Raw genomic sequence first — 27,482 nt, 5'->3', positions numbered from 1 at the left:
CTCTGTATGTTGGATTCACACATGCTGTATGTTTCTTCACACTGACTGTCATGCAAAACAAACCACTGCCAAAGCAGATTAGTGTGCTATGCTCATCATACCTGGCAACAAAGTGTTTCTGATTCTGAGATCAACAGCAAAGTGCTCTGTATATATAAATACAGATCTGAATAAAATGAGAAATGGCTGAAATAAATGACCTCAAATAATGCAAAGAAAACAAGTTCATATTCATAAAGTTTTAAGAGTTCAGAAATCAATATTTGGTGGAATAAACCTGGTTTTTAATCACAGTTTTCATGCATCTTGGCATCATGTTCTCCTCCACTAGTCTTACACACTGCTTTTGTATAACTTTATGCTGCTTTACTCCTGGTGCAAAAATTCAAGCAGTTCAGCTTGGTTTGATGGCTTGTGATCATTCATCTTCATTGGTTAATAGGTGGGTTAAAGCTTGTGCAGAGTGCTTATAAGGTCTGTATTGTGAGTTATGACTAACTAAATTAACTTAAAAAACTCTGCATATAAAGTTCTGGAAAGATGGATGATTACAAGCCATCAAACCAAGCTAAACTGCTTGATTTTTTGCACCAGTAGTAAAGGCAAAAAGTTATCCAAAAGCAGTGTGTAAGACTGGTGGAGGAGAACATGATAACAAGATGCATGAAAACTGTGATTAAAAACCAGGGTTATTCCACCAAATATTGATTTCTGAACTCTTAAAACGTTATGAATATTAACCTGTTTGAGGTCTGAAAGCTCTGCATCTTTTTTTTTTTTCAGTCATTTCTCATTTTCTGCAAATAAATGCTCTAAATGGCTACGTTTTTATTGGGAATTTGGGAGAAATGTTGTCTGTAGTTTATAGAATAAAACAGCAATGTTAATTTTACTCAAATATAAACCTATAAATAGCAAAATCTGAGAAACTGATTCAGAAACTGAAGTGCTCTCTTCATTTTTTCCAGAGCTTTATATATATTTTTATATTTAAATTAAAAAACAAAATGATAAGCATTCCCATGAGCCTTTTTCTCAGAGCAAGTCTGCTCCCATGTGGTTAAAAACCTGCACTGCACACAAAAAAACTCAGTCCTTATAGGCAATGTCATATTTTATTGTACTGTGTTTATTATAAATTACAATAATTCATTAAACCCTGTATAACATTGTAATAACATTGTAGTGTATAATTGTACATGTGCAAGACTGCATTTGGTAATGCATGCACTGCATGTGATTTCATGCCTACTGTAATTACTTAGTAATTACTTGGTCCCTTAAACAGCATACTCACACACATACACACATATACACACACTCACACACACACACACACACACACACACACACACACACACACACAAACACGCAAAAGATTGGCTTTATTTTTTAGGCTACGTTCACATAGCAAGTAAAAATATGGTCCAAATCTGCTGTGTTTCAATGTGGTGTGGCAAAATGAGTGTGAACCACAAAAAAAACACTAAATCTGAACATTTTAATTCAGATTTGAGCCACTTCGCAGTATTGCAATCTGATACGAATCTGATTCATGGCAATGAAACTCAATTTTGAACAGCTAGATTGGAATTTATCCAAATTTCAGACCAAAAAACAAGAAAAACTAGGCTGTGAGAAAAAAGGAAAATGGACGAAAGCAGTGAGGAAGGGGTTTCAATGGTGGAATAGTGTGAATATTTGGGGTGATTAGGTCACTGTCCCAATTATTATGTTAATTATCGACATACCAAACTATATATGGACATGACCTCAATCATTTTTGCTCAGCTGTTAACTTTCAGTGATGAATAAAATCAATATTAAAATATAAAAATGTAAAAAAAAAAAAAACAGCAAAAATAGGCTGCAAACTTTTGACAGGCAGTACTATATTATTAGTATTATAATTATTTTTATTAATTAATAATATGTTTATTGCTCTGTTAAAAAGAGGTGTAATTGCATTATTATGCTGCTACTACTATATAAATTATCAATATGTCAGTAGCATAAAATTTGTTGTAAATTTACACTAATATACCGGTACCCCTTTAAAATAAGAGTACCTTTATAAAGGTTTTATAAATGGTTTACAATTAGATTATTAATAGTTACTAATTAGGTTGTAAATGCCTTAAAATCATTAATAATCAGTTATAACACATACGTAGAAAGGGCAACAATGACCTGTTGTTTGCCAAATAGTGAACCCACAGCCATCTATATTCACCAATTTGAAATCCTCTGGAATTTAATCAAGAGGAAGATGGATGATCACAAGTCATCAAACCACCAAACTGAACTGCTTTGATTTTTGCACCAGGAGCAAAGGCATAAAGTTATCCAAAAGCAGTGTGTAAGACTGGTGGAGGAGAACATGCTTTTGTTTGCCATTTCATTTTAATTTTCTGTAAATAAATGCTCTAAATGACAATATTTTTGTTGGAATTTGGGAGAAATGTTGTCTGTAGTTTATAGAATAAAACAACAATGTTCATTTTTTTCAAACATAAACCTAAAAATAGCAAAATCAAAGAAACTGATTCAGAAACTGAAGTGGTCTCTTCATTTTTTCCAGAGCTGTCCTGCTGTGTGTGAACGTAGCCTTAGTCTATGTATTAAAATGTACAATTTGAACTCATTAGTGCTATTGATCGTACCCTTATGATTAAACATCACTAAAAATCCCATAACAGCACTATTAATAACGTTTAACAGTGCAAGAACCGCTCATTTCACAGAACTATATAACAGTGTCTATCTAGACTTTAACCAGCAGTAATGCCGGGGGGTCTTAACTGACCCATTTTATAGGCACAGGCTGATTTAAGAAGGCACAGGGTGGGCACACAACAGCTTTCGGCACTCCTGATTGGTGGAAAAAAACAACTACACAAAAAATAAAGGTGCTACAGATGGTTCTTTGAGGGATGCCGTAGAATACACCCACAGTTCTGTTATATTTAAGCCCATAAGCTCATTATCCCATGAATTTGAAGTGAAAGAACAACCGGAAGACAGTAGAAACGGCAGGTTTAAGTTCATTTTTTATGCTTTACTCGCGCAAATAAAACCAAATAAAACTTAAACATTGCTTCAAAACCGGCTGTTTTTTAGCTGCAAGGTTTACGAGCTGTACAGGACTAGGATAGTAACGTTAGCCGAGCTAATTTAGCTTTAGCTTGTTCTCAAAATTACAAATTTAAAAGCACTACATAAATACGTTCAACCTATTCAATTTATTAAAAAAAATTAAAAGCTGTAAAAAATGTGTTTGATTATTAGCATTTAGCCAAATGTTTCATTTTTACTTCAGTTTTTTTTTGTTCAAATATGTTCATTTCAGTGCATCTCTTCTAATTTAGCTTTTTTGGTTTCAAAGAACTGTAATTGTAGCATTTCCTGAATGCTACTATTACAGTTCTTTAAAAGTTGAATCTGTCGATTTTTATGGAAGTTCTTAGAACGTTTTTATTTAATGTTTTTGCTTTTAACGTTTCCACAAAGCTATTATTATTTGTATAGCTTGAAACATTATGTGAGAAACATTCTAATAACGTTGTGATGGAAATCCTCATTATTATGTCATAGCTGCTATTGCTTCAAAAATGGCTGTTTTCCAGCTGGAAGGTTTACGAGCTGTACAGGACTAGGATAGTAGTGTTAGCTAAGCTAACTTAGCCTTAGCAATTGTTTGTTCTTAAATGTTTAAAAGCACTAAAAAAATACGTTCAACCTATTTAATTTATTGAATGACAAAAAATAATTAAAAACTGTACAAAATGTGTTTGATTATTAGCATTTAGCCAAATGTTTGATTTTTACTTCAGTGTCAGTTTTGTCAAATATGTTCGTTTCAGTGCATCTCTTCTCATTTAGACCCATCTATTATTTTTTTGGTTAGTAGAACATTTTCTGAATGTTCTTCTATGGTATCCCTCAAAGAACCGTGTCTAGCACCTTTACTTTTAACAGTGTGTTCTGGATAGCTGAAGAGGCCGTGGTTAAGAGTACTGCTGAGAGAATCGCTGATGGAACTCCTTCAGTTTGTCGAGCATTATCTTTAGTTTATCTGTGGGTGGTAAGATGGTCATCCTGTGCAGAAAAAGAGATAAAAAAGAGAAGAGAAAAAAGAGAAAAAAATGATGAAATGAAGAATAAAGCCAAGAATGAACTCACTGTGCCGCCTAGTGGCAGCTCTGAGAATTACAACGTACCTGAAGTGATAGGTTCCCTCTTTCTGACCGAATCCGCTTCCGGGTACCAAACAGATCCCGGTCTCCTCCAGGAGCTTCATACAGTAGAACATATCTGGAACCTGGCCCTTTGCCTGTACACATACAAACATCACTATATATTAATATATAGTACAGTATGTATACCCAGTGTGGGTTTATTTAATGCATAAAGTACCAGTAAAAAATTTGGAAACAACTTTGATTTAATATTTTTTAATTTCCTACATTGTAAATGAATACTGATGTCATCCAGACTATGAAGGAACACATAAGGAATCATGTAGTAAAAACTCAAAAAAGCTCTGTTAACTTGCAGTCTCTGAGGCTGATAACTCTGATGAGTCCTGATGAGTGCCAGTTTCATCATAACATGCTACTTTGCTAACATGCTGCTTTGAAGAATCTATGACATAAAACATGTTCTGATTTGTTTAACGCTTTTTTGGTTTACTAACTAATTTTACATGTTTTCTTCATAGTTAAGCTGACTTTAGCAACTTTAGTATTAATCTACAATGCATAACATTTTTAAATAATGAAAAAAAAAACTTTAAAATGAATGTTACTATATATCAGGTGACAAAAGTGAGGCATTTTACATCACATATTTTTCATACATTTTTTTTTTACTATTTAGAACATTAGAAAAGATTAGGACAGGGAAGAAAAGGCTGGTTCTAATAAAAAAAAAAAAAACAGCTGCAATAGGAGAAAATCGCAGCTAAATCACATGACTGGATATTTTTGAGATCTGTCAAAAACTCCAGAAATTCCCATGTGAAGATTTTAAATATCCCACTACTGTATCAACCGTAGAGTTTAGATTATCTTGGGTGCTGGGTGGTCCTGATGAGTGCCAGTTTCATCCTTATCAACATTTTTGCAGGTCTTTTTTTTGCAATTGCACTTGAAGATACTACTTTTAAAATTCTCGAAAGTACAAAAGTTTTCATTTTGGATTGACTGACCTTTTTTTCTTAAAGTCATTCTTCTCTTTATTTAGTTGAGTAGTTCTTCTCATAATCTGGATTAGAACATTACTCAAATATTCACTATTCACTGTATACCTGTAACTCTACCTCTTCACTACTTTACTTTAACTGATGCTCTCAAACACTTTATTAAGAGACGAGAAATTCAAGTAATTAACTCTTGATGAGTTCAGCACAGCTGTTAACTGAAAGCCTGAATTCCAGGTGACTCTACCTCATAAAACTGACTGAGAAAATCCAGCAAAGATCTGCAAAACTGTCTCTATCTAAGCAAGTGGTGCTATTTTAAAGAATCTTTTTTATTTACTAAATAATTCCATATGTTTTTCTTCATAGTTTGGATAAATTCAGTTAATTAATTAGTTAATCTAAAATGCAGAACATTTTAAAATAATAAAAAACAAGTTATTATTAGTTATGTGGTTATGTATTTATGATAGTAAGGTGTGGATGGTGATGGTGACCTTGGCCTCTTTAATGGCGCGCTCGGGCAGGGTGATCTGGGGGAAGGAGTACATGGCTCCCTGCACTGGGTTACACCTGATCCCTGGCACCGTGTTCAGAATCTCCTCCGTTAGCTTAGCCTTCTGCGCCAGATCATTCAGCGTAGCGGTCCGTTCCTGCAGAACACAGAACAGTTACAGGAACTGCAGGACATGCATAACATTATAACCTCTTGTTCAATACTCAGGACCCCACAGGATAGACCACCACAGAGATACAGATATTATTATTATTATTATTATTATTATTATTATTTAGGTGGTGGGTGTTTGATTCTCAGCACTGCAGGGATTAACACTGATTAGCAGGATGGTGGTGTATGAGGTGTTAGTGTGTGTTGTGCTGGTTGTACGAGTAAATCAGACACAGCAGTGCTGCTGGAGTTTTTAAACACCCCATTGAGCTCTAAGTCATGTTGCGATGCTCATTGCTATCTTACACCCCGTCAATAATCTACTTTCATGCCTTCCACCTGCGTTGTTCAAATATATAGCAACAGTGTTTATAAATATATATACTGATTTTTTTGCACTACAAAAATCCAAAAATCATCAGCGCACCTTATAATCTGGTGCTCCTTAAGTATGAATTCTACCAGTCAGGTATTAAGGAGCAGTTAAGTCACTCTACTGAAGTACAGAGTTATACAGGAGTTTTAGTTTAGCTCTCCAGCACTGTAGCCTGCTGCTAACCCCGGCTGGCACTACTGGAGCAGTATTAGCATTAGCCGCTAACCACGCTAGCTCTTTTGCCGTTCAAAGGTGAGTATATCAGAATTTAGTCTGTGTGTTTACCGTGTTAAAACAAGGTCCGTGGGTCGAACCGTTTGCTAATATTGTCCTGGCCTATCATGCTAGCAGTTAGCCGCTTATGCTAATGCTAATTTGTGAATCTAAACTTTACTCAACCAAATAAACAGTTTTCAGGAGAGAAATCTGTGTACATCCAGTGCTCGTTTGACTTTTAAAAAAGTATTTTTTTTTTATTACAGTTTTGTTCACTTAGCTTAGCTTTTCTTAACTTAGTTAGCTACCCCCTGGCTCTTAAAGGGAATGCAAGTTAAACTATACTTAATAATAATAAAGTATACAGAGAAACAGATACAGAATTACATTCTGTAATTATATAGAATTACAATATGTCCTACATGATAAGTGGCACTGAAAAACGAATAATGTACGTCAAATATCTTAAAGTTCTTTTTGACCAGAGATATACTTGCTGATGGCAATGATTTTAAATATATTTTCTTACTCCACTGCCTATAGAATAGCTCTGCATAGTTCCTATCTCTTGACATCAAGGGGAAGCCATAAATTCATGAAGACATGTTTTGACGCAGCACAACAGGAAGTGTATGTTTAGAAGGCTTACGATTGGTCATTTAAACATAACCTTCAAGTGTTTTCTTTACAGAGAACTTGCTAAACTTTTATCTGTCTCCATCCCGTCTTCAGTCTCTTCTTTGCAGTAAAGAAGTGTAGCAGATGGCCTGTTAGTTGGAAACTCCATTTCCCAGAATTCTTACAAAAGTGAACAAAAATGACTTGGTTCAATGGTTTTGAACACAGCCGTCAAACCAAGCTGAACTGCTTGAATTTTTGCACCAGGAGTAAAGGCATAAAGTTATCCAAAAGCAGTGTGTAAGACTGGTGGAGGAGAACATGATGCCAAGATGCATGAAAACTGTGATTAAAAAAACATGGTTATTCCACCAAATATTGATTTCTGAACTTTTAAAACTCTTTATGAATATGAACTTGTTTTATTTGCATTATTTGAGATCTGAAAGCTCTGCTTTTATTTGGAATTTGGGAGAAATGTTTTCCGTAGTTTATAGAATAAAACAACAATGTTCATTTTACTCAAACATTTACCTGTAAAATTGCAAAATCAGAGAAACTGATTCAGAAACTGAAGTGGTCTCTTATTTTTTTCCAGAGCTGTATAAGATACACAGTCTCAGAATGTGATCTGTCCAACAGTTGAGCAGATGTTAAAGTGTGTAAGAGAGAATAGGGCTTTACCGTGATGAACTGGGCGTAGGACGGCTCTCCAGGCTGAGGAGAGTTAGTCACCAGGCCCATCAGAGTTTGGCCAGGCACTGGAGGACACAGACGCACCGACACCAGCTTAGTGAGCTGAGCCTTCACTTCAGGATCCATATTGATCACCTCCATATAACCACCACGCAGACCACACCTGAAATAAAGCGTGAGAGCAGGAAAAAAAAAAATCATCTCAATTAGTGTTAATATACAGGGGTTGGACAATGAAACTGAGACACCTGGTTTTAGAGCACAATAATTTATTGTGGTGACGGACAGTTCTGGTGGAAACAGGAGAGTTGAGGTGAACATTGAATTCTGCGTGATTTGATCAGCCGTGGTTTTCTGTTTTTTGGATACAATCCGGGTTAGCACCCGAACATCCCTTTCAGACAGCTTCCTCTTACAGCGTCCACAGTTAATCCTGTTGGATGTGGTTGGTCCTTCTTGGTGGTATGCTGACATTACCCTGGATACCGTGGCTCTTGATACATCACAAAGACTTGCTGTCTTGGTCACAGATGCCACTTTGAGTAATGTTAGGAAATATCCAATTGTACATAAAACAGACTTTGTTTGTTTCCGTCCATCAATTTGTGGGTTTACAGTGTAGCAGGGCGTGCTATCCACACTCCACCCTTACCACAAAATGAGCTACATGGGATGGATTATTGCAGCATATCATTAGGAATGTCTAAACTCCATGACAGATGAGTGTATAAATTTGATTTTGTACCGTATTTGTTGCACTGTAAGGCACACTTAAAATCCTTTAATTTTCCCCCAAAAAATCGTCAGTCTTATAATCCAGTGCTCCTTATTTATGAATTTTACCAATCAAGTATTAAGGGGAAGTAAAGCCACTCCTCTGAAGTACAGAGTTATACACAAGTTTCAGTTTAGTTCTCCAACACTGAGACTGGAGTAGCATTAGCATTAACCGCTAACCGCGCTAAACTCTAGCTCTTCCCACGTTTAGAGGTGAGTATTATCAGTCTGTTGCCTGCTGCTAACCCCGGCTAGCACTGCTGGAGCAGCATTAGCATTACTCACTAACCGTGCTAAGCGTTAACTCTTTATTATTAACTCTTATTATTATTATTATTAACTTAACAGTTTTCAGGAGAGAAATCTGTGTAGATTAACATCCAACACTTGTTTTATTTTAATAGAAATTTTTATTTTTTAAAGAATTATAGTTTTATTCACTTAGCTTAGATTTACAGGTCTGGCAACCAAGAGGCAAGATCTGCAGAATTAAAAGGGCAACACCCCTGTTCCTTACTAGTGTTGCACAATGTGCCTTATAATCTAGTGCACCTTATAGTGCAAAAAATACAGTACTCGAAAACTAAAGTTATAGTGCTGATTTAGTTTCAGATTACAGACACCATGAATGGCAGTCTTCCCGGACACACATTAACTAAAGTCAAGTCCAGGATTCAGTTACGCTCCTCTCAGCCAATCACTGTGTAAATCTGAGCTGTGACCTGGCATAAACAGTAACTGGGAAACGGGTCAAAATCCAGCTATAAATCTGAGCTGAGCTCGTTATAGTGTGTTCTATTTTATGAATGATCTACTAGTGGATCTAAAAAAACTAGAATATAATTGAAAAATTACTTTATTTCAGTAATTCAGTTAAAAATTCAAAATGTGAAACTCATATATTATATAGATGTATTAAACACAGAGTGATCTATTTTAAGTGTTTATTTTTTCTTTTATTGTTGATGATTATGGCTTACAGCCAATGAAAACCAATAAAAATCAGTGTCTCAAAAAAATTGAATATTATATAAGACCAATTGGTACTTTTGGCAGTGTGGGCAGTGTGCCAAGTCCTGCTGGAAAATGAAAGTTGACTTTAGACTTGATAATAAAACACAGTGGATCAACACCAGCAGATGACATGTCTCTCCAAACCATCACTGATCATCAGTAAATTTTACATTTCATTTGTAAATCAAGGGAGAAATCAGAGTCTGGAGGAAGAGTGGAGAGATACACAGTCCAAACTGCTTGAGGTCTAGTGTGAAGTTTCCACCAATCAGTGATGGTTTGGAGAGACATGTCTGTCATCTGCTGGTGTTGATCCACTGTGTTTTATTATCAAGTCTAAAGTCAGTGCAGTTTTGTTTTCCCACAAAATCATACAGCACTTCATACTTCCCTCTGCTGCTGACAACTTTTATGGAGATGCGGATTTCATTTTTCAGCAGGACTTGGCACACTGCCCACACTGCCAGAAGTATCAATTGGTCTTATATAATATTCTAATTTTCTGAGACACCCTGGGTTTTCATTAGCTGTCTATATCTATCTATATAATATATGAGTTTCACATTTTGTCGTTCAGCACTCAGACTGGGACTCACTCTCCCATGTAGCATTTGGAGGTGGAGTGGAATGACGCCAGTTCCACTGTGCTGGAGAACTCCGGGCCCATCTCAAATAACACCTTCTTGAAAGAGTGGAATGCACAGCCCTCAGCGTACACGTTATCCTGATACACCTGAGAGAGAGACAGAGAGAGAGAGAGAGTGAGAGAGAGAAAGAGAGAGAGAGAGAGAGAGGATTGTGGTGGGAAGATTTAACACACAGTAAAGTAATAGAAAGGTATTGGAAGTTACAGAAATCCTTTGGAATACTGTAGTACCTCATCAGCCATGAGGAAGAGACGCTCCTTGGCGGCGAACCGGATCACATCCTCAATGCACTGTCTGCTCTGTACCTGACCTATCAGGACCAGCAATAAAGACAGAAATTAACCTACAACTCCAATTACAAAAAGTTAGGATGCTAATTATAATATACAGGGGTTAGACAATGAAACTGAAACACCTGGTTTTAGAGCACAATAATTTATTTATTTTAATGTGGTGACGGACAGTTCTGGTGGAAACAGGAGAGTTAAGGAGCACATTGAATTCTGCCGTGATTTGATCAGCCGTGGTTTTATGTTTTTTGGATACAATCCGGGTTAGCACCCGAACATCCCTTTCAGACAGCTTCCTCTTACAGCGTCCACAGTTAATCCTGTTGGATGTGGTTGGTCCTTCTTGGAGGTATGCTGACATTACCCTGGATACCGTGGCTCTTGATGCATCACAAAGACTCGCTGTCTTGGTCACAGATGCTCCAGCAAGACGTGCACCAACAATTTGTCCTCTTTTGAACTCTGGTGTGTCACTCATAATGTTGTGTGCATTGCAATATTTAGAGCAGAACTGTGCTCTTACCCTGCTAATTGAACCTTCACACTCTGCTCTTACTGGTGCAATAATGTGCAATTAATGAAGCTTGGCCACCAGGCTGCTCCAATTTAGCCATGAAACCTCCCACACTAAAATGATGACAGGTGTTTCAGTTTCATTGTCCAACCCCTGTACCTACACACTCCCAGTTCCAGTCCAAACATGTCTTGTTTTGGGCCAAAATATCACAGTGCTGTAGCTGCTGCCTGATTTTAAAGTTATATAAGCAGGTATGTTGCTGTGGTACCTGTGGGGTTGCCGGGGTTGATGATACAGAGGACGCGGGGGTTGCAGTACTGTCTGGCTGCATCTAGGGAGCGCTGCAGTTCACTGATATCCAGACTCCAGCACTTCTCCTCGTTCAGGTAGTAGTTAATCTGAACGGCTCCGAGCTCAGCTATAGCGGCGGAGTACAGAGGATACTGCGGGATGGAGATCATCACACCCGTACGAGTGCGACCCTCACCCGCCGTCAGTAACTTCAGTATCGTCTGGATAAAAGAGAGAGAGAGAGAGAGTTTTAAAAAAGGCTTTAAAACGAGGAGAATTGTGAGAACAGGGTTAATACAGGCTAAGTCAATATACAGTGTGAATATTCCAATTTACCCATAGTTCCTGGACCTAACTCACTAAACAAACACACAGCATGTTTACACAATCCTACTCTTAACACACTCTTTACAGTGTTGATCCAGTTTCAGTTCAGTAAAGACAATAATAATCTACATTCAAAGATGTAAAAAAGTAATCTAAATCTAAATTCATTACTCTGTAAGTAAAAGTATATTGTAGATAGTAGGGTTTAAATTTTTTCTGTAGAAGTTAAAGTATTAACTCAAGCTTTTTACTCTTAAAGTAAGTGTAAAAGTACTGGATTTAAAACTACATAAAGTATAAAAGTAAAAGTAATGTAAAAGAGGGAAAAATAAAGCCATTAAGAACAAAAGTTTAGGTCACGCCCACAGAGTCCTATAGTGCATTACCCCCCCCCCACCCCCCCTCCCCAAAACACATTTTTCTAAAAGCCATAATGACTATAATGTTCTATAAAAATTAATGAGACTATTTTTCAAATGTAAGGAGTAGAAAGTTCAGACAATTGTGTAAATGTGGTGTAAAATATAAGTAGCAGTAGTAAAAAAAAATAAAATTACTCCAGTAAAGTAAATGATAACCAACATTTCTACTTAGGTTATGTAAAAAAGTATTCGTAATTCATTGCTTGACACCACTGCCAACACTGCAATATTCATGCTAGATAGAAATCAGCCCACAGGTACAGAATCATGACAAACTACACACAGGAGAATCATACTGGATTAAAACATCTTCACATTAATACTATTTATTTATACTACTAATGCAAACACTAACCTTACTGCAAATTCATACTGGATTAAAATCCCTCTACAGGTATTACAGTCAGACAATAAAAGCTACACACACTGCAGAGTCATAGTGGATTAAAATATCTTCACATGGATATTACTGTATTATACAACTAATTCTGCAAACACTAATCTTACTGCAAATTTATGCTGGATTAAAATATCTTCATATGGATACCACTGTTTTATACTACTATGCAAACAATAAGCTTACAGCAAATTCATACTGGATTAAAATCCCTCTACATGTATTACTGTCAGACAATAAAACCTACACACTTGGCAGATTTATGCTGAATTAAACTCCTTACACAGTTTAACTGCCAATACTATTAAAACTACAGACACTGAAGATTCATACTGGATTCAAATATCTTCACATGGATACTTTTGTATTATACTACTAATGCAAACACTAAGCTTACTGTAAATTCATACTGGATTCAAATATCTTCACATGGATACTTTTGTATTATACTACTAATGCAAACACTAAGCTTACTGTAAATTCATACTGGATTAAAATCCCTCTACAGGTATTACAGTCAGACAATAAAAGCTACACACACACTGCAGATTCATAGTGGATTAAAATATCTTCACATGGATATTACTGTATTATACTACTAAGGTAAGCACTAATCTTACTAAAACTTCATACTGGTTTAAAATATCTTCACATGGATATTCTTGTATTATACTACTAAGGTAAGCACTAATCTTACTAAAAATTCATACTGGATTAAAATATCTTCACATGGATATTCTTGTATTATACTACTAAGGTAAGCACTAATCTTACTAAAAATTCATACTGGTTTAAAATATCTTCACATAGATATTATTTAATAATACTACTAAGGCAAAAACTTACTTTACTGCAAATCCATACTGGATTAAATATCTTCACATGTATATTATTGTATTATACTACTAATGCAAACACTAAGTTTACTGCAAATTCATACTGGATTAAAATCCCTCTACAGGTATATAAATAATAATAATAAAAGCTATACACTTGGCAGATTCATGCTGAATTAAACTCCTTACACCGTTTAATTGCCAATACTATTAAACTACACACACTGCAGATGATTCATACTGGAGTAAAGTCACAACCAATCAGAACTCACCACAATGCCGTCACTGGCCCCCGTGGTCAGGTAGATGTTGTCTGGGTCACATGATATTCCACCATCACGCCGTTCAATGTAGCGGGCGACGTCTATCCTCACGCAGTCTATACCCTGACTGGCAGTGTATGCACCTGAAAATAATAAACATATAAAATAAATGTGTGATAAGGTGAGTGATTAATGTTATAGTCACAGGTAAAGTCTGGCTCTAGTGAAGAGAAACAATAATACATAGTGGAATGACAGTGAAAAGATGAAACAATAACACGCAGTATCACTGATGTGAAGCACCAAAGCTATTTGAATACTTATATAAATACTTATAGTGTCCCCTGTGGAAAATCCACTAAAATAAAGTGCGTTACATCCACATCCTTCTGATACAACAGGATTAGATTATTTTAACCCAATTAGATTTTGTGATAAATAAACTGTAGTATAAATAATACCGATACTGCTTCCTCCACAGGCTTTAAGAATACGTCTGGCGCGGTTCTTGGCGTCCTCTGGAAACTTGTTATCGTCAAGCAGTTCTGGATAAGAGCACAACGCCAAGACCTTGAAGAGAAGGACAGAGATGAAGCTATAGATATCAATATATACAATATATTATACAGCTCTGGATACAAATAAAAGAGCACTTCAGTTTCTGAATCAGTTTCTCTGATTTTGCTATTTATAGGTTTATGTTTGAGTAAAATGAACATTTAGAAGAAGAAAATAAAAATTGCAGAAAAATAAGAAATGTCTGAAATAAGAAGTTCATATTTATAAACTTTTAAAAGTCCAGAAATCAATATTTGGTGGAATAACCCTGGTTTTTAATCACAGTTTTCATGCACCTTGGCATCATGTTCTCCTCCACCAGTCTTACACACTGCTTTTGGATAACTTTATGCTGCTTTACTCCTGGTGCAAAAATTCAAGCAGTTCAGTTTGGTGGTTTGATGGCTTGTGATCATCCATCTTCCTCCTGATTATATTCCAGAGGTTTTCAATTTGGTAAAATCAAAGAAACTCATAATATTTCAGTGATATTTATGTACATGCATATCTTTCTAACAATTGGATTCATTTAGGTATAGAAGAAAAACAATCATGTCATCTTCTCTTTTTAGCAGCCAAAAAGTAATTTGACATCTTGAAATAATGACTTAATACCATTATGAACGTACATTATATGATAAAATAATCTTCACAATAATTCTTAATGTTAAAATAATATCTTCTTTTCTATCAACTCAATTTTCTCTTACTCTGTTAATGTACTGTCTTGTGTAGTTATACAATGTTGCAATCTTTTTTACATATGAATTTTATGAACATTACACACTCCAATGTCCAATTACCCAAAGTCAGTGCTGACAGCTTTTATGGAGGTGTGGATTTCATTTTCCAGCAGGACTTGGCACACTGCCCACACTGCCAAAAGTACCAATTGGTCTTATATATATATATAAAATTAAAATTTTCTGAGACACTGATTTTTGGTTTTTATTGGCCGTAATCCATAATCATCACTAATAAAATAAATAAACACTTAAAATAGATCAATCTGTGTTTAATACATCTATATCATATAAGAGTTTCACATTTAGAACAGAATTATGATGATACCTGTCTGAAGAAAGTGATGGGCTGCTGTCCCATAGCGTGGGCATCTCCGATGTTGGCTTTTATGACTTCATTAAATGGTTTCTTCACTCCCTGTAGAGTAAAAAGAGATAGATAAATGATTCAGCTTCCAAACAGATCTATACAGTAGGTGTAGAATACAAGTGTAAATATTTGTGGACACTAGGGGTGGACGATATGGCCCTAAAATAATATCTCGATATTTCATGGTGTTTTCACGATAACGATACTCTTGGCGATATAAAAAATAAAAAAAACAAGAATTTGATCAGATTTGTAACAGAAGTTGATGCACTGTAAGCATGGATAAGTTGAAATTACTTTAAAATTTTAAGGACACCGGTTGCCTTAAAAAAGTTAAGTAATGGGTAATAAAAAAAAAACTTAGGTTAGCATCATTTAAAACATCAAGTTATTACAACTAAAGGTGAAGTTGATTTAACTTTTTTATTTTTGTTATACTGTAATACTGGATAAGTTAAATTAACTTAACTTTTTTAAGGCACCCGGTTTCCTCAATTTTTTTTAAGTAATGAGGAATAAAAACTTGAGTTAGCGTAAATTAAAACATCAAGTTATTACAACTAAAGGGGAAGTAGATTTTTTTGTAAGGTAGCCCAGGGGGAATCACTACACACTGATGGTGAGTGTTAGTCTGTCAGAAACTGTTGGACACACCCAGTATGCAAATAGATTGTGACAGAAGCCAATGGAAAAGAAGCTGTTAATGGCAGACTAAAAACAGACTAAACTCAGTAATTTATTATAAGTTGGTTCAACTCAAAGATCTCAGTTTGAATAGTACAGTATATGTGCCCACAATTTTTTAACTTACTTAAAATAGTTGAGTAATGTTTAGAAATATCCAATTTTATGTAAAACAGACTTAAATTTTTAATAATTTGAGTTTACACCTGGGTTTACAATGGTCAAGAATGTCATGATACTAATTATAATGCACTCCAAATATCTGTATATATTAAAAATTAAAGTAAAATAAATGATACTGGACAGATATAATCTGACTCTAGTATATATATATATATATATATATATATATATATATATATATATATATATATATATATATATATATATATATATAATGGGAAACCGTACAAAAGTTCCCTGATGTGATAATTAAAAAAATTTTGGCGATATTATGGCAAACGATACGATATGGCTCACCTCTTCTAATAAATGCACTCATACAGTCTACACTACAGTCTAATCCCTGTATAGAAGAACTGCCAATACAATAGGACCATGTCTACTGCCAGGTATGTGCTAGAGGGATGGATATAAAGCTCACTTTAAAAATAAAATAAAAGCAGGATAAACTCTTTGAAAAACACCCTTGATTTCACAAAAAGAACAATAAATAAGCAAGTGTCCCGATACTTTTGTCCGTACATACTTCAGTTGCAATGTCCTTTTATGAGTTTATGACCTTCTTCAGCTGTTGTACTAAAGCCACAGCACCGGTTAAGGAGCGCCACACACTCAGCTTATCAGTCAAGCAAACAATTAGCACAGGGCAGCAGCTGCCACCTGCTGATCTCAGCAGTCCTGCTGTTTGCTTTCTGCCACAGCACTTTTACACAGCGAACAGCCCAAAACTGTTCCCAACTAATTCTTAATTTCTGCCCTAAATCATGTACCGGATCCTTTTTTTTTATTGCTCTTCACTAGAGCTGCTTGATTTGTACAAAAAATATCAGAATCGTGAATAGGTTCTCTTCTGCTCTTGATGACCACCTTTAACCACTTGTACAAGAAGTAGATACACAGCGCTGTCTCTGTGTCTGTGTGAGTGACAGGCTGCTGCTGCCTGAGAAGCACGAGGGGGAGGGGAGCCATCCATCCATGTGGTTGGGCATGTGTGGAAATCTGTGCTCCTCATTCCAGCACAGTTTTGCAGCGCAGATATTTCCAGTTACAGCTGAATTCACGCTTTTAATCCCAGAAAAACAAACGCTCTTATTAACCTTTTAAAAAGCCATTTAAATGCCTGATTAAAGGGCTGATTACTGATGTTTTGCTGTTTTCCTCAGGCACGCCTGGGGGTGGGGCTGGTGAGGTCATGGGCCCTGCATTGTTTAATACAGCGATATATTGAACAATAGTAAATAATAGTAAAATGTCTTAAGAGTGTGTTGTAGAGGCATAACCAGAAGTCAACTATCTCTCACCAGGAGGAACACTACCCAAAAACTTTCCTCTGAGGGCCCTTTTATAGAGCAGTGGGGGAAACACTGTTACCAGACACATTTATAATCATTTACTGTACATGTCTGCATATGAGGTTATATAAAGCATGCATTTTAACTCTAATCTAAATTAAAGAGAGACAGGCGTATTATAATCTGTGTTCTTGTGTTGCTGAAGATAATAATATAAGTTAATAAGGGTCAGTAGGGCTCTGTAAGAATGCAGCCAGTGGAGGACGATGACCATCAGCACGTAGAATATGGGTGTGTTGGGAGTATGGGGTCAGAAGATCAGATGTGACTCAGATACTGAAGCACAGAATGTGCCGTACTGTTTATCCTTCCATACTACAAGACAATGATGACCTGGTAGTCTGTTTATGAATATAATTCTACCCTTTAACATAGTGCCAATCACATTGCTAGTAATGCTTTAGGAGAAGGAGGGTTAAAATGGAACATAGCAGGGAAAGCTCATATAGAAAATAAATGTGTTTGTCTTTTGCCAAGTCAGTCAAGTGTGGAGCTTTAAAAGTGGCAACAGTAATCAGGGAAAGCAAGCAACTCAAAGGCTGATAGTGTAGTGGATTAACCAGAGGATTTCTTCATTGCTTACACACAGACACACACACTACCCCCACTTTACGGCCTATAAGGAAACTTCAACCCCCAGAACACTCTAAAAGCCTTGGAGTTATCTTTTTCAAACAGCCTTAAATTTCAAAATGACATTTCCTGACTATTTCTTCACTCAGCCTCGCTCGAGAACCCTAAATGCAAGTCAGGGTAAACATTTTTAAATTCTTTTTTGACATTCCTTCAGACGCTGTCAGTCGTAAATCTGGATTTAGGACCGTTAATGTTTAAACATCTGGAACTGTGCACAATTGTGGTTTTGCCAACAGCACAATCACCAGGACAAGGACGGGACTACGGGACTTGAGAGAGGGTTCAAAACTTAATGAATGCCTTGGAAATTGGAAATTCACCAAATATATTATACCAATTTAGGGGTTTGTGCTTTCTGCAACCACTTAGAAATAAGATTCATGAAGTTAAAATGAATGCTCTTAGCTTGGAAATTACATTCCCAACACCAACTTCACCAACTTCCCCCACGGTCGTAAATTCCGACGACAGCCGCTTATCTAAACACTCAGCAGAGAAGAGGAATTTCTCACTGAGAAGATTTTGCTTAAAATACATATATATTGACTATATAAAAAAGGTGTTTTATAGAATGTTTACTAGATAATGGTATATGTGTTTGGATGTGTCCTGATTAAATTCTCCTACACATTCAAGTCTGAATCAACAAGGTTTAACTAGCATTTGATAATTTAGCTTTATTTGGTTATCAGTGGTTTAACCATGTATTATCTTTTAAGTGATTTAATTGGGTTTAAATAATAACATGACTCTTGATCTCTTTCTGACAGAGTACCATCCATCATTGTATTTCTAAGATTATCTTGAGTATTACAAAACTGTTTGTGGGCAATATATATATATTACATTTATTGTGATTCAATTGTAAGATTGTGTTTCCTGAATTTATCATCACAAACTGATATGCTGAAAAATGTATTTTGATCCACTGTTTAATTGAGTTTTCTTTTGGTTTGATCTATTAGAAAAATTCTGAAGCATGCTGACCATGTGAGCGAGGGGGGGTTTTATGGCCCTTTGTGAATCCCCACCAAAGTTTGAAATTGCTCCTAGACCAATCAAAACACAGACACTTGGGCCACAGGGCCAATCATAGCTCGAAGGCCAAACAGGCCACAGAGTCTAATAGTTAAACTCAGTTTCCAGTTTAGAGTTTCCAGTTCAGAGTTTAGTTCAGTTCAGGTCAGAGCAGTTGGAGGAGAAGCAGTTAGAGAAGGAGTTGGAGAAGATGAGTTGAGGAAAACAGTTAGAGGAGAGAGGTTAGGGAGCCAGAGATGGAGAAAGGATAGACCGTTAGTTTAGTCATCTTAAGTTAGTTTTCTTAGACTAGTGCATTTAATCTTCAAGTATATTAATATTAGCTATCCTAGTTAAAATATCTAAGGTTATTTTACAATCTACGAAGCCAAGCATTATTCCATCTAAGTTTAGCTAAAGTACAGCTGAAAAGGAGATCCGCCAGATCCAACCCAGAAACCTGCGGTCCGGAGGCCACCAGCAAGCCACCTGAGAGCGAAGGGATTTCCCTGTGGGTTCTACTGGGGCTCCGTGCTGACACAGGAAGTCCACCCACCCTGCAGACAGGCTCACGTGATCCTTTTTCGGGGTGAAGCAGCAGACGACCAACCCAGGCGGACGTCACCAAGGCTCACTTCAACAACTCAGAGTAAGGCAGAGCTGGGTTTAATCTTTCGGCAGATGGTGTCTGTTGGTCATGGTTTGGTCGGGTCTTTAATAGAGCGTCTTTAGTATAGATGACTCATTTTGAGTGGCTTGGTTGGAAATAAGAATTGGTTTCGTAGACTTAAAATGCCTTAGACCCTTATTTAGAAATACTCACTTAATAGTTATATTAATCTTTATTCCTTTCATATCAGCATTATAACGTGTTTGTTCTTTTATTTCTCATTTATCATTCTACACTATGATTTGATAGCTAATGGCTACATTTATGACTTTTTAATGAATTATTTACTCATATCTGTGTGATTTAATAAATACTTTTATTTTACAAAACCTGTCATTTCAGTGTGTTTTTCTGGATAACTTGGTTATGAAAATTTCTGTCACCTGTAGAAACCACACCCTGAGATGTCTTGTGTTATTAATTAATTTGATTAATTAATTAATTAATTAATTAATTAATCTAATTAAATTAATTTAATAACTGGCGCCCAATTAAAAAATATTTCAACATCTCAATTAGCACCAGGTATTAAACCACTGAGCCGCTACAATAGTGAAAAGCTTTGGGACTTTTTCATCCATTACAGAACATTGATATGGTGACAGACCTAACCCACAATATATGCAGAGGGGCTCTCTTGTATTGTATTGTATTGTATTGTATTGAATGTGGATATATAGCGATTTCTGCCAGAGTCGCTTATCTATACACATGGACAGTTCTAGCTAGAAGCCGCCGATCACCATCATCACCACCACCCACTATGTTGTGTTGTATATTCCACTGTGGGTGGTAATTAACCTCCTCTGATTTTATTAATGACTTATACAGGTGTGAGTGTTCCCAATCCAGCCACCCACTGAGGTCACATTTATCTAACTTTAGGAATGATTAATTTAAATGTCAGTCAACTGCGGAGCTTCAAAAATGGCAACAGTAATCAGGGAAAGCAAGCAACTTAAAGGCTGAGGGATGAAAGCTTTTGGACTGTTCTGAAACACATACACGCATACAATAATTATATATCAGTAGCAAAAAAAAAATACATTTACAATAAAATGATTTATCACACATACAGGTGTGGGCATTCACAAGCCACCCACCTGCTGAGGTCACATTAATTGAACTTTAATAATGATTATTTTATGTCAGTCAACTGCGGAGCTTCAAAAGTGGCAACAGTATTCAGGGCACAACTTTAGAACACTTTAGAAACTGTTAGAAGAAAGCTTTTAGGGGCTTTTGGGACTTTTATCTTTAGGAATGATTAATTCAAATACATACTGCTCTCCTTTGACTTTTGGCATGGCTGTGTATTTTCATTATAAATATAAATTTAAATAGTCTAGCTAAAAGTTTAAAACAGTAAATCTTTCGTTTTAAGTTTAAGTTTTAGGTTTTTCTTCCTGCCATTTTTCTGCACAGTCATCTCTCCGCTTTCATCTGAGCCATTAGCTCCAGCTGTTTTCTGTTTTGGCATGTGAAAAACAACACCCGGCACAGCCAGCAGATGGTGTGTACGAGAGCAGCTAATGAGAGTGACAGGCCGCAGATGTCTTTCAGTGGGGAGTTTGCGCTCGGCGTCCAATAGAAGCGGCTGCCAAGACCGTCCTCGGAAACCTCCCATCCGCTGAATAAATAACCGCCAACATCAGGGACAACCTCTCGTCCCATTGGCTGAGGAGTGGAGATGCCCGCCAGCCTCGGCCAATCAGGAGAGGCCGTGCGAGCAACACCCCTGGGGCCAGGCTAACCTCCGGTCCAGACCTTCAGCCTGAGGGCGGATGGTTTTATTAGGAACCGAGGGAGAACTCTGTAGTGCGCTGGAGTCACACAGAGCTGTTAGAACTGGTGGAGGCGAACTATAGAGTTTGGACAGATTGCGAAAGTCATTGGAAAAACGTGTTTAAATTGACTTGGTATAAAAAAGAGCTTTTTAGAGAGGTAGAGTCTCTCAAAAGAAAGGACAGACTCAGCCTGGACACTGCTAATTCAAATACTACAGTAAAAAAGATCAGCAATAGCTAACAAAGAGCCCCACTATACACATACACCCACATATACATACATGCACAAACACACACACACACACAAATTAAATGAATGGACCAAAAATCAGACAAAATCAGCACACACGTTCATGTCTCTGTTTAGTCATCAAAACATACAAATAGATAGATATACTTTTCTTTCTCTTTCTTTCTTTTTATTTTTATTTATTTATTTATATATATATATATATTTTTTTTTATTTACTTTCTTTCCTTCCCACCTCTATCAGTCTTACTTTCAAACTTTTTTTTCCTTTTTTCTCTCCCCCAATTATCCCCTTTTCTTCATCCCCCAGCACCCTCCCCCAAATCCCTGTAATTGTAATCCCCCTTAACTATACTCACAAAAAAAAACAAAAAAACAAATACACAACAAAAACAGAAACTAGTAACTGTTGTAATGTGTACATAATCAAATAATTAAACAATAAAGTACTAATAGTCCTCCGAAGAGGGGGGGTGGAGGCGGGCACAAAAAAAAAAAAAGAAAAAAAGAAAGGACATTCACTAATCTTTAAAATCTGCATATAAAAATAAAAAAATCTAAAAACAAAACAATTAAAAAAACAAAAAAGTTCCTCAATGTAAAATTGTGCAGAATTTGTTGAGATGCCTAGAGTAAATGAGTAAATGCTTCTTATAGATGTAACTGCATGACTTATTACAAGTGTGACTCAAATAATGCAAAACCGATTGGACAGCAACTTAAAATCACAGATAGATAATGACCCAAAACAAACAGCTTACCCTAAGCAAACAATTGTAGAGCTTCTAACAGCAAAGAAAAAGGTGTAAAGTTCATAAACATAAACAGCAAAGTCATTCAGCTGATCTCAACCTAAATAAGCAGTTTTTTTTCACTTATTGAAGACAAAACTGAAGGAGGTAAGGTCATCATTAGGTGATGCCCATAGTTTCAGACTGCACTCTAAAAATATTAGAAGCTAAATATTAGAACTAAAAAAACTCAAAAAAGTTGAAAAGCTACCTAAGTTTTTAATTAAATCAAATTATATGTACTCTTTGATTTAACTCATAACTTTAAGTCATGGTTTGAGATTGGACTCCTCTCTGCAAGCTTATTTGACTACATAACAGGGGGATAACAGTATGTGTATTCCTTATTAATCATCACGTTGTGAGGTCACGGTTCGGTTCACGCAAACGCACACAGAATACACGATACAGGCAGTCTATAGGAGACTCGTGGAACCAATAAACGTAACCCAGAAAGTGTAGCTGTAGCACTGTTGCTATTAGCAACTCCCTACTGACTTAGCATATAGCCTGCACTGAGAAGCTTTGCTCTGACTGGAACCTGGAGCACACATGCACAGAGCGCACACAGCATATCTGAGATATAATCAGCTCATTGTTCATCCACATACTTGTTCATGCATATAATCAGATTTGTGTTTTAATCAGTCTTTTAGAAATTATTACACATGAGCAGTCATGCAGTTTTACTGATCATTTGAACGCATCTTCTTTTTCTTTTGATTAAACAGCCCGCCAGAGTAATAATAAATTCTAAATTCCTAATTGACAATATTATTACAAATCTAACTGAAGCACTCAGCAAAAGTGTTGCGTTATTTACTGATATCTCTGATAAGTTTCCAGTTTTCTCCATTGTCAATACAACATTGTGCATACCTAAAATAAGCATTACTGCAGGAAAATTCTACGAAATAAATATTAACAAATTTATTAAATACATTACAAATTGTGCACAACACAAACTTATGTACAAAAGGCCTATACTGCATTTAGTAAGAGAATTACTGAAGGCATAAATCAGTCTTTCCCAATTACAATGAAGCAATTTACTGAAACATCTCAGTAAAGTTCAAATCATATAAACACCATCCAGTTCATTGTAAAATTGCAAATGAATTCAACAACTTTTTTGTAAAGATTGGACCCTCAATAGCTATTAAAATGTCAGATATTCCACTATCACTACAGCATCCTCACCCGATACCTAGTGATTTAAGATTTCACCCAGTTAATTTCACCCAAAGAAGAAAAGATAACACTTCACGATCATTTTATACACTGCCGTCCCGTGACTTCTGGTATACCGAAACTACTACTGACCCACAGAAAGAAACAAAGCTAACCTCATTCATCGCATTCTTTTAAAATGAGCTAAAGGGTGAGGTCCTAAACAGGTGAGGACAAACACCTCAAACCCCTGAGGGAAAAGCCACGAAAAGATCAGGGGTTACGTGTTGCAAAAATGACTGACAATCATGGGTATTATTCAGCGTAGACTAAACAAAAAGGATGTAAAAGATCCAATATAATATATCTATTCAACAACATGGATAACATTAAACCCTTTAACAGGCCAGGATTTTAGTCTATTGTCTTCCTACCATTACACCACTAAATCTTGAGGATTTCTATCTAAGCGTTACATACAAAGCTTTCATGTTTGATAAGAAACATTACTGAAAAGCATAATTGTAACAGTATTAGAATAAATATATTAAAAAAAATGTTTGAGTAAATCTGCTATTGTCCAAATATAATGAATACAATCATAAAATCATAAAATTGGCTCTTTCCTGAACTTCATTTTAAAATCAATATTTTCCTGAATACAAACCAAACAGTTCATGTCCTCCAAACCTTCAGTTTTATTATGTTTGTCTAGTTTTTACGTCTATTTTTAAACCTGCAGAATTTGGGTTGATTCCTGCGGTTGATACTGATCTGGAATTATTATTTAATTAATAATAAATTTTTAGAATGTGAATAAGTTATTTTACTGCAGAAAAAAGGGTTTTGTATCACATAAACCTGTAGCCTGTATAGAGGACAAGGTAGTTTAAGAGGTTTAACTACCTGTATGTCATGAATGGGGCAGATCTGGCTACAAAGGCTGGGGTAACTTATCAAAGTAATCAATGCCAACGATTACAAAAATAAGCTAATTTGTATAATGTACCATAATCAATTCACCTTCCTCACAACCCTAGGTCATGTGCTCACCTTCAGCCAATCATTGACAGTTCCCTCTGTTTCAGTGTCCTAAGTTTTAGATGGTTTGCATCTGTTAGTAACCTAACCTAGTGTATATAGAGTACATTCCCATTTGTTTGCCTTTATACTTTGCAAAGTATTGCCAACCATTGCTTTGCATACGTAATATATTGTACATTTTTTTCTTCCATGGTTTGGCTGTTAATTGGTGGATTAAAACAAAAAACAAACCAACAGGTACAGCCCTAATGGCTACAGAGAATTCCAGCGAAATTAGGTAAAACCAGTCCACTCTGGGCCAACCAGTTTCAGCCTTCTCACATTCACATTCTCTACAGCGTCCCAAAGTCTCAGATAATGATAATACCCATAATTCAGCTTCGGCATTCTAAAAATCTGCTTCAGATTACAGCTCAGTTTCTCCTCCAGCTTCAGATACCGACACTTCCTGATCTCCCAGTGAAGCCAGAACCTCCATCACACTTCCCTCCAGCCTTTTATTCAATTTCCAGTAAAGCCTGCAGGTCACATGCTGCTACGCTCTGATTGAATACAGCCTCCAATTTACACAGAGCTTCAGCAAACAGTTACGCTATCTGTTCCCATGACAACCGCTTGTGTTCGGGGTCATGACCTCATTGGTAAGTATGCTTTACTAAGTTGTACCCCAAACTATATATTTTTTTTTTATATTTAGATAGATAGATTAATATCTATATTACCATATTACTATTGGTATATCATCATGGTATTACTAATATGTTTATTACTGTGTTATTGCTATTGTGATATTGTTATTACACTGTTGATACTACTGTGAATTACTTTGTTATTGCATTATTATTAATATTATAGTGATATTACTGTTTTATTACAAGCTTCTTACTATTGTGGTGTTACCATGTTACAATAGTATTGTGTAATTACACATAAAAAAAATCATTGTTCATCAATAGCTGATAGAACCACCACACAGTGTTAGTGTGTATTGTGGTCAAAAAAAGTCAATAATTCAGAGTTTTTCTGTGTATTCTGGAGCAAAGATGAAAAGGACCATCCAGACTGTTATCAGCAACAAGTCCAAAAGCCAGGGTCAGTTATAGTATGAAGGGAGGGGGGGGGGGGGTGGTGTTGTCAGTACTCTTCTGCAACATATGCTGCTTCCAAAATGTATGCATGTATGCATACCTGTACCAATGCATCAGATACAGCAGTGCTGCTGGAGTTTTTAAACACTGTGTTTACTGTGTTTACACTGTCCTCCACTCTAATTCACAGTCCTACCTAGCCTACAGGACGATGCATACAGGATGCTGCCCAAAGGACATTGCCCACAGGACACAGCCTACAGAACTATGCCTACAGGATGCTGCCCAGAAAAGCTGCCCACAGGACAGTGTCCCCAGGACTATGCCTACAGGATGCCGCTCACAGCATGCTACCTACAGGATGCTGCTCTTAGGACTTTGTCCACAGAACACTGCCTAAAGGGGGCTGCCTAGAAAAGCTGCCAGATAGTCCCTATAAGATTCTGCTCACAGGACGCTGCCTACAGAATGCTGCCTACAAGACGCTATCTACAGGACGCTGTCTACATAATGCTGCCCACATGACACTGGCTACATGACGCTGCCTACAGGATGCTGCCTAGAAAAGCAACCTAACAGACAGTGCCTACAGGATGCTGCCTACAGGATGCTTCTTACAGTACACTGCCTACAGGATGCTGCTTACAGGACACTGCCCGAGCATTAAAGAACGGTGTGAACGGAGGATAATAAACAATGATATGGTTATAAAATGCACTACATGGATAATTAGTATAGAAATACAGAGATGGTCATAATGTTAATGTTAATAATGTCTGTGTATGTGTTATAAGCTGTTTCCTAATCCGAACCTTCCCTTCAGAAGCCTGACTCTCCACTGACAATTATCAACCCGGCCTGTGAAAAACCTGACCTGTGATCAGCCTGGTGTGTTGAGCGAGGGCCAGCAGGAGTAAATGGACTGGTAGACTTTGAGATGTGGGTGTGTAGGCATGTGTAAAGAAGACCAGCCAATGCTGAACTGGTTTCCTCCCCAGGAGACAATGCAGCTTCAGAGACCGGCCCTAGGCCTTTATACCAGTGTGTTCTGGAGCAGCGAGGGTTAGGCCAGGTACAGCTACTCATGTTACATTAAATCACCCTAGAAAACAAGCCTGCACTGATTTAGAAAGAGTGGACTAACCACAACATTCAGTTTCATTCAAATCTGGAATTCATCTACCTTGAGTAACATTCACTATTCACTATTCACTATTAATAAACATCTATTTTCTAGTCTATTTCCGTTCACAAGGTGCACCAGATTATAAGGCACATTATGCAACACTAGTAAGGAACAGTGGTGTTGCCATGTTTTCCTTCTAATTTAGCAGGTCTAACCGTTGGGTGCTGAGACCTGTAAAGCTAAGCTAAGTTAAGTAAACAAAACTGTAATTCGTAAAAAATATATATATTTTAAAGTCAAACGAGCTCTGGAAGTTAATCTACACAGATTTCTCTCCTTAAAACTGTTTATTTGTGTGAGTAAAGCGCTTCTATTTATTTACAATAAGCTTAGATTCCCAGATTTCCACTAAAGTTAGCCGCACTTAGCTGCTAACACCGCCCAACAGCGCTACAC

The 27,482-nt window shown here is 36.5% G+C and overlaps 2 protein-coding genes across 3 annotated transcripts in view; both read right to left on the bottom strand.

Annotated features, from left to right (window-relative positions):
* The window catches only part of hecw1b (HECT, C2 and WW domain containing E3 ubiquitin protein ligase 1b), a 295,654-nt gene that overhangs the window by 159,734 nt on the left and 108,438 nt on the right, over window positions 1–27,482 (bottom strand). The gene's annotated exons all lie outside the window — the stretch shown is intronic.
* Window positions 1,109–27,482, bottom strand: part of gpt (glutamic--pyruvic transaminase) — a 30,765-nt gene continuing 4,391 nt past the window's right edge. For both annotated transcript variants that reach the window (XM_022678697.2, XM_022678696.2), the window contains 10 exons: window positions 15,187–15,276; window positions 14,019–14,127; window positions 13,567–13,700; window positions 11,290–11,533; window positions 10,445–10,524; window positions 10,164–10,300; window positions 7,765–7,939; window positions 5,698–5,853; window positions 4,221–4,333; window positions 1,109–4,098 (listed from right to left, as the gene is read on the bottom strand). In XM_022678697.2, coding sequence (XP_022534418.2) covers window positions 4,008–4,098; window positions 4,221–4,333; window positions 5,698–5,853; window positions 7,765–7,939; window positions 10,164–10,300; window positions 10,445–10,524; window positions 11,290–11,533; window positions 13,567–13,700; window positions 14,019–14,127; window positions 15,187–15,276 — 1,329 coding nt within the window. In that variant the 3' untranslated portion in view covers window positions 1,109–4,007. The remainder of the gene's footprint in view (window positions 4,099–4,220; window positions 4,334–5,697; window positions 5,854–7,764; window positions 7,940–10,163; window positions 10,301–10,444; window positions 10,525–11,289; window positions 11,534–13,566; window positions 13,701–14,018; window positions 14,128–15,186; window positions 15,277–27,482) is intronic.

Source organism: Astyanax mexicanus, chromosome 4, assembly GCF_023375975.1.
Source record: "Astyanax mexicanus isolate ESR-SI-001 chromosome 4, AstMex3_surface, whole genome shotgun sequence".
In the NCBI taxonomy this organism is placed as follows: Eukaryota; Metazoa; Chordata; class Actinopteri; order Characiformes; family Acestrorhamphidae; genus Astyanax; species Astyanax mexicanus.
The sequence above is the reverse complement of the archived record's forward strand: the minus strand, read 5'-3'. Positions and strand labels throughout refer to the sequence as shown.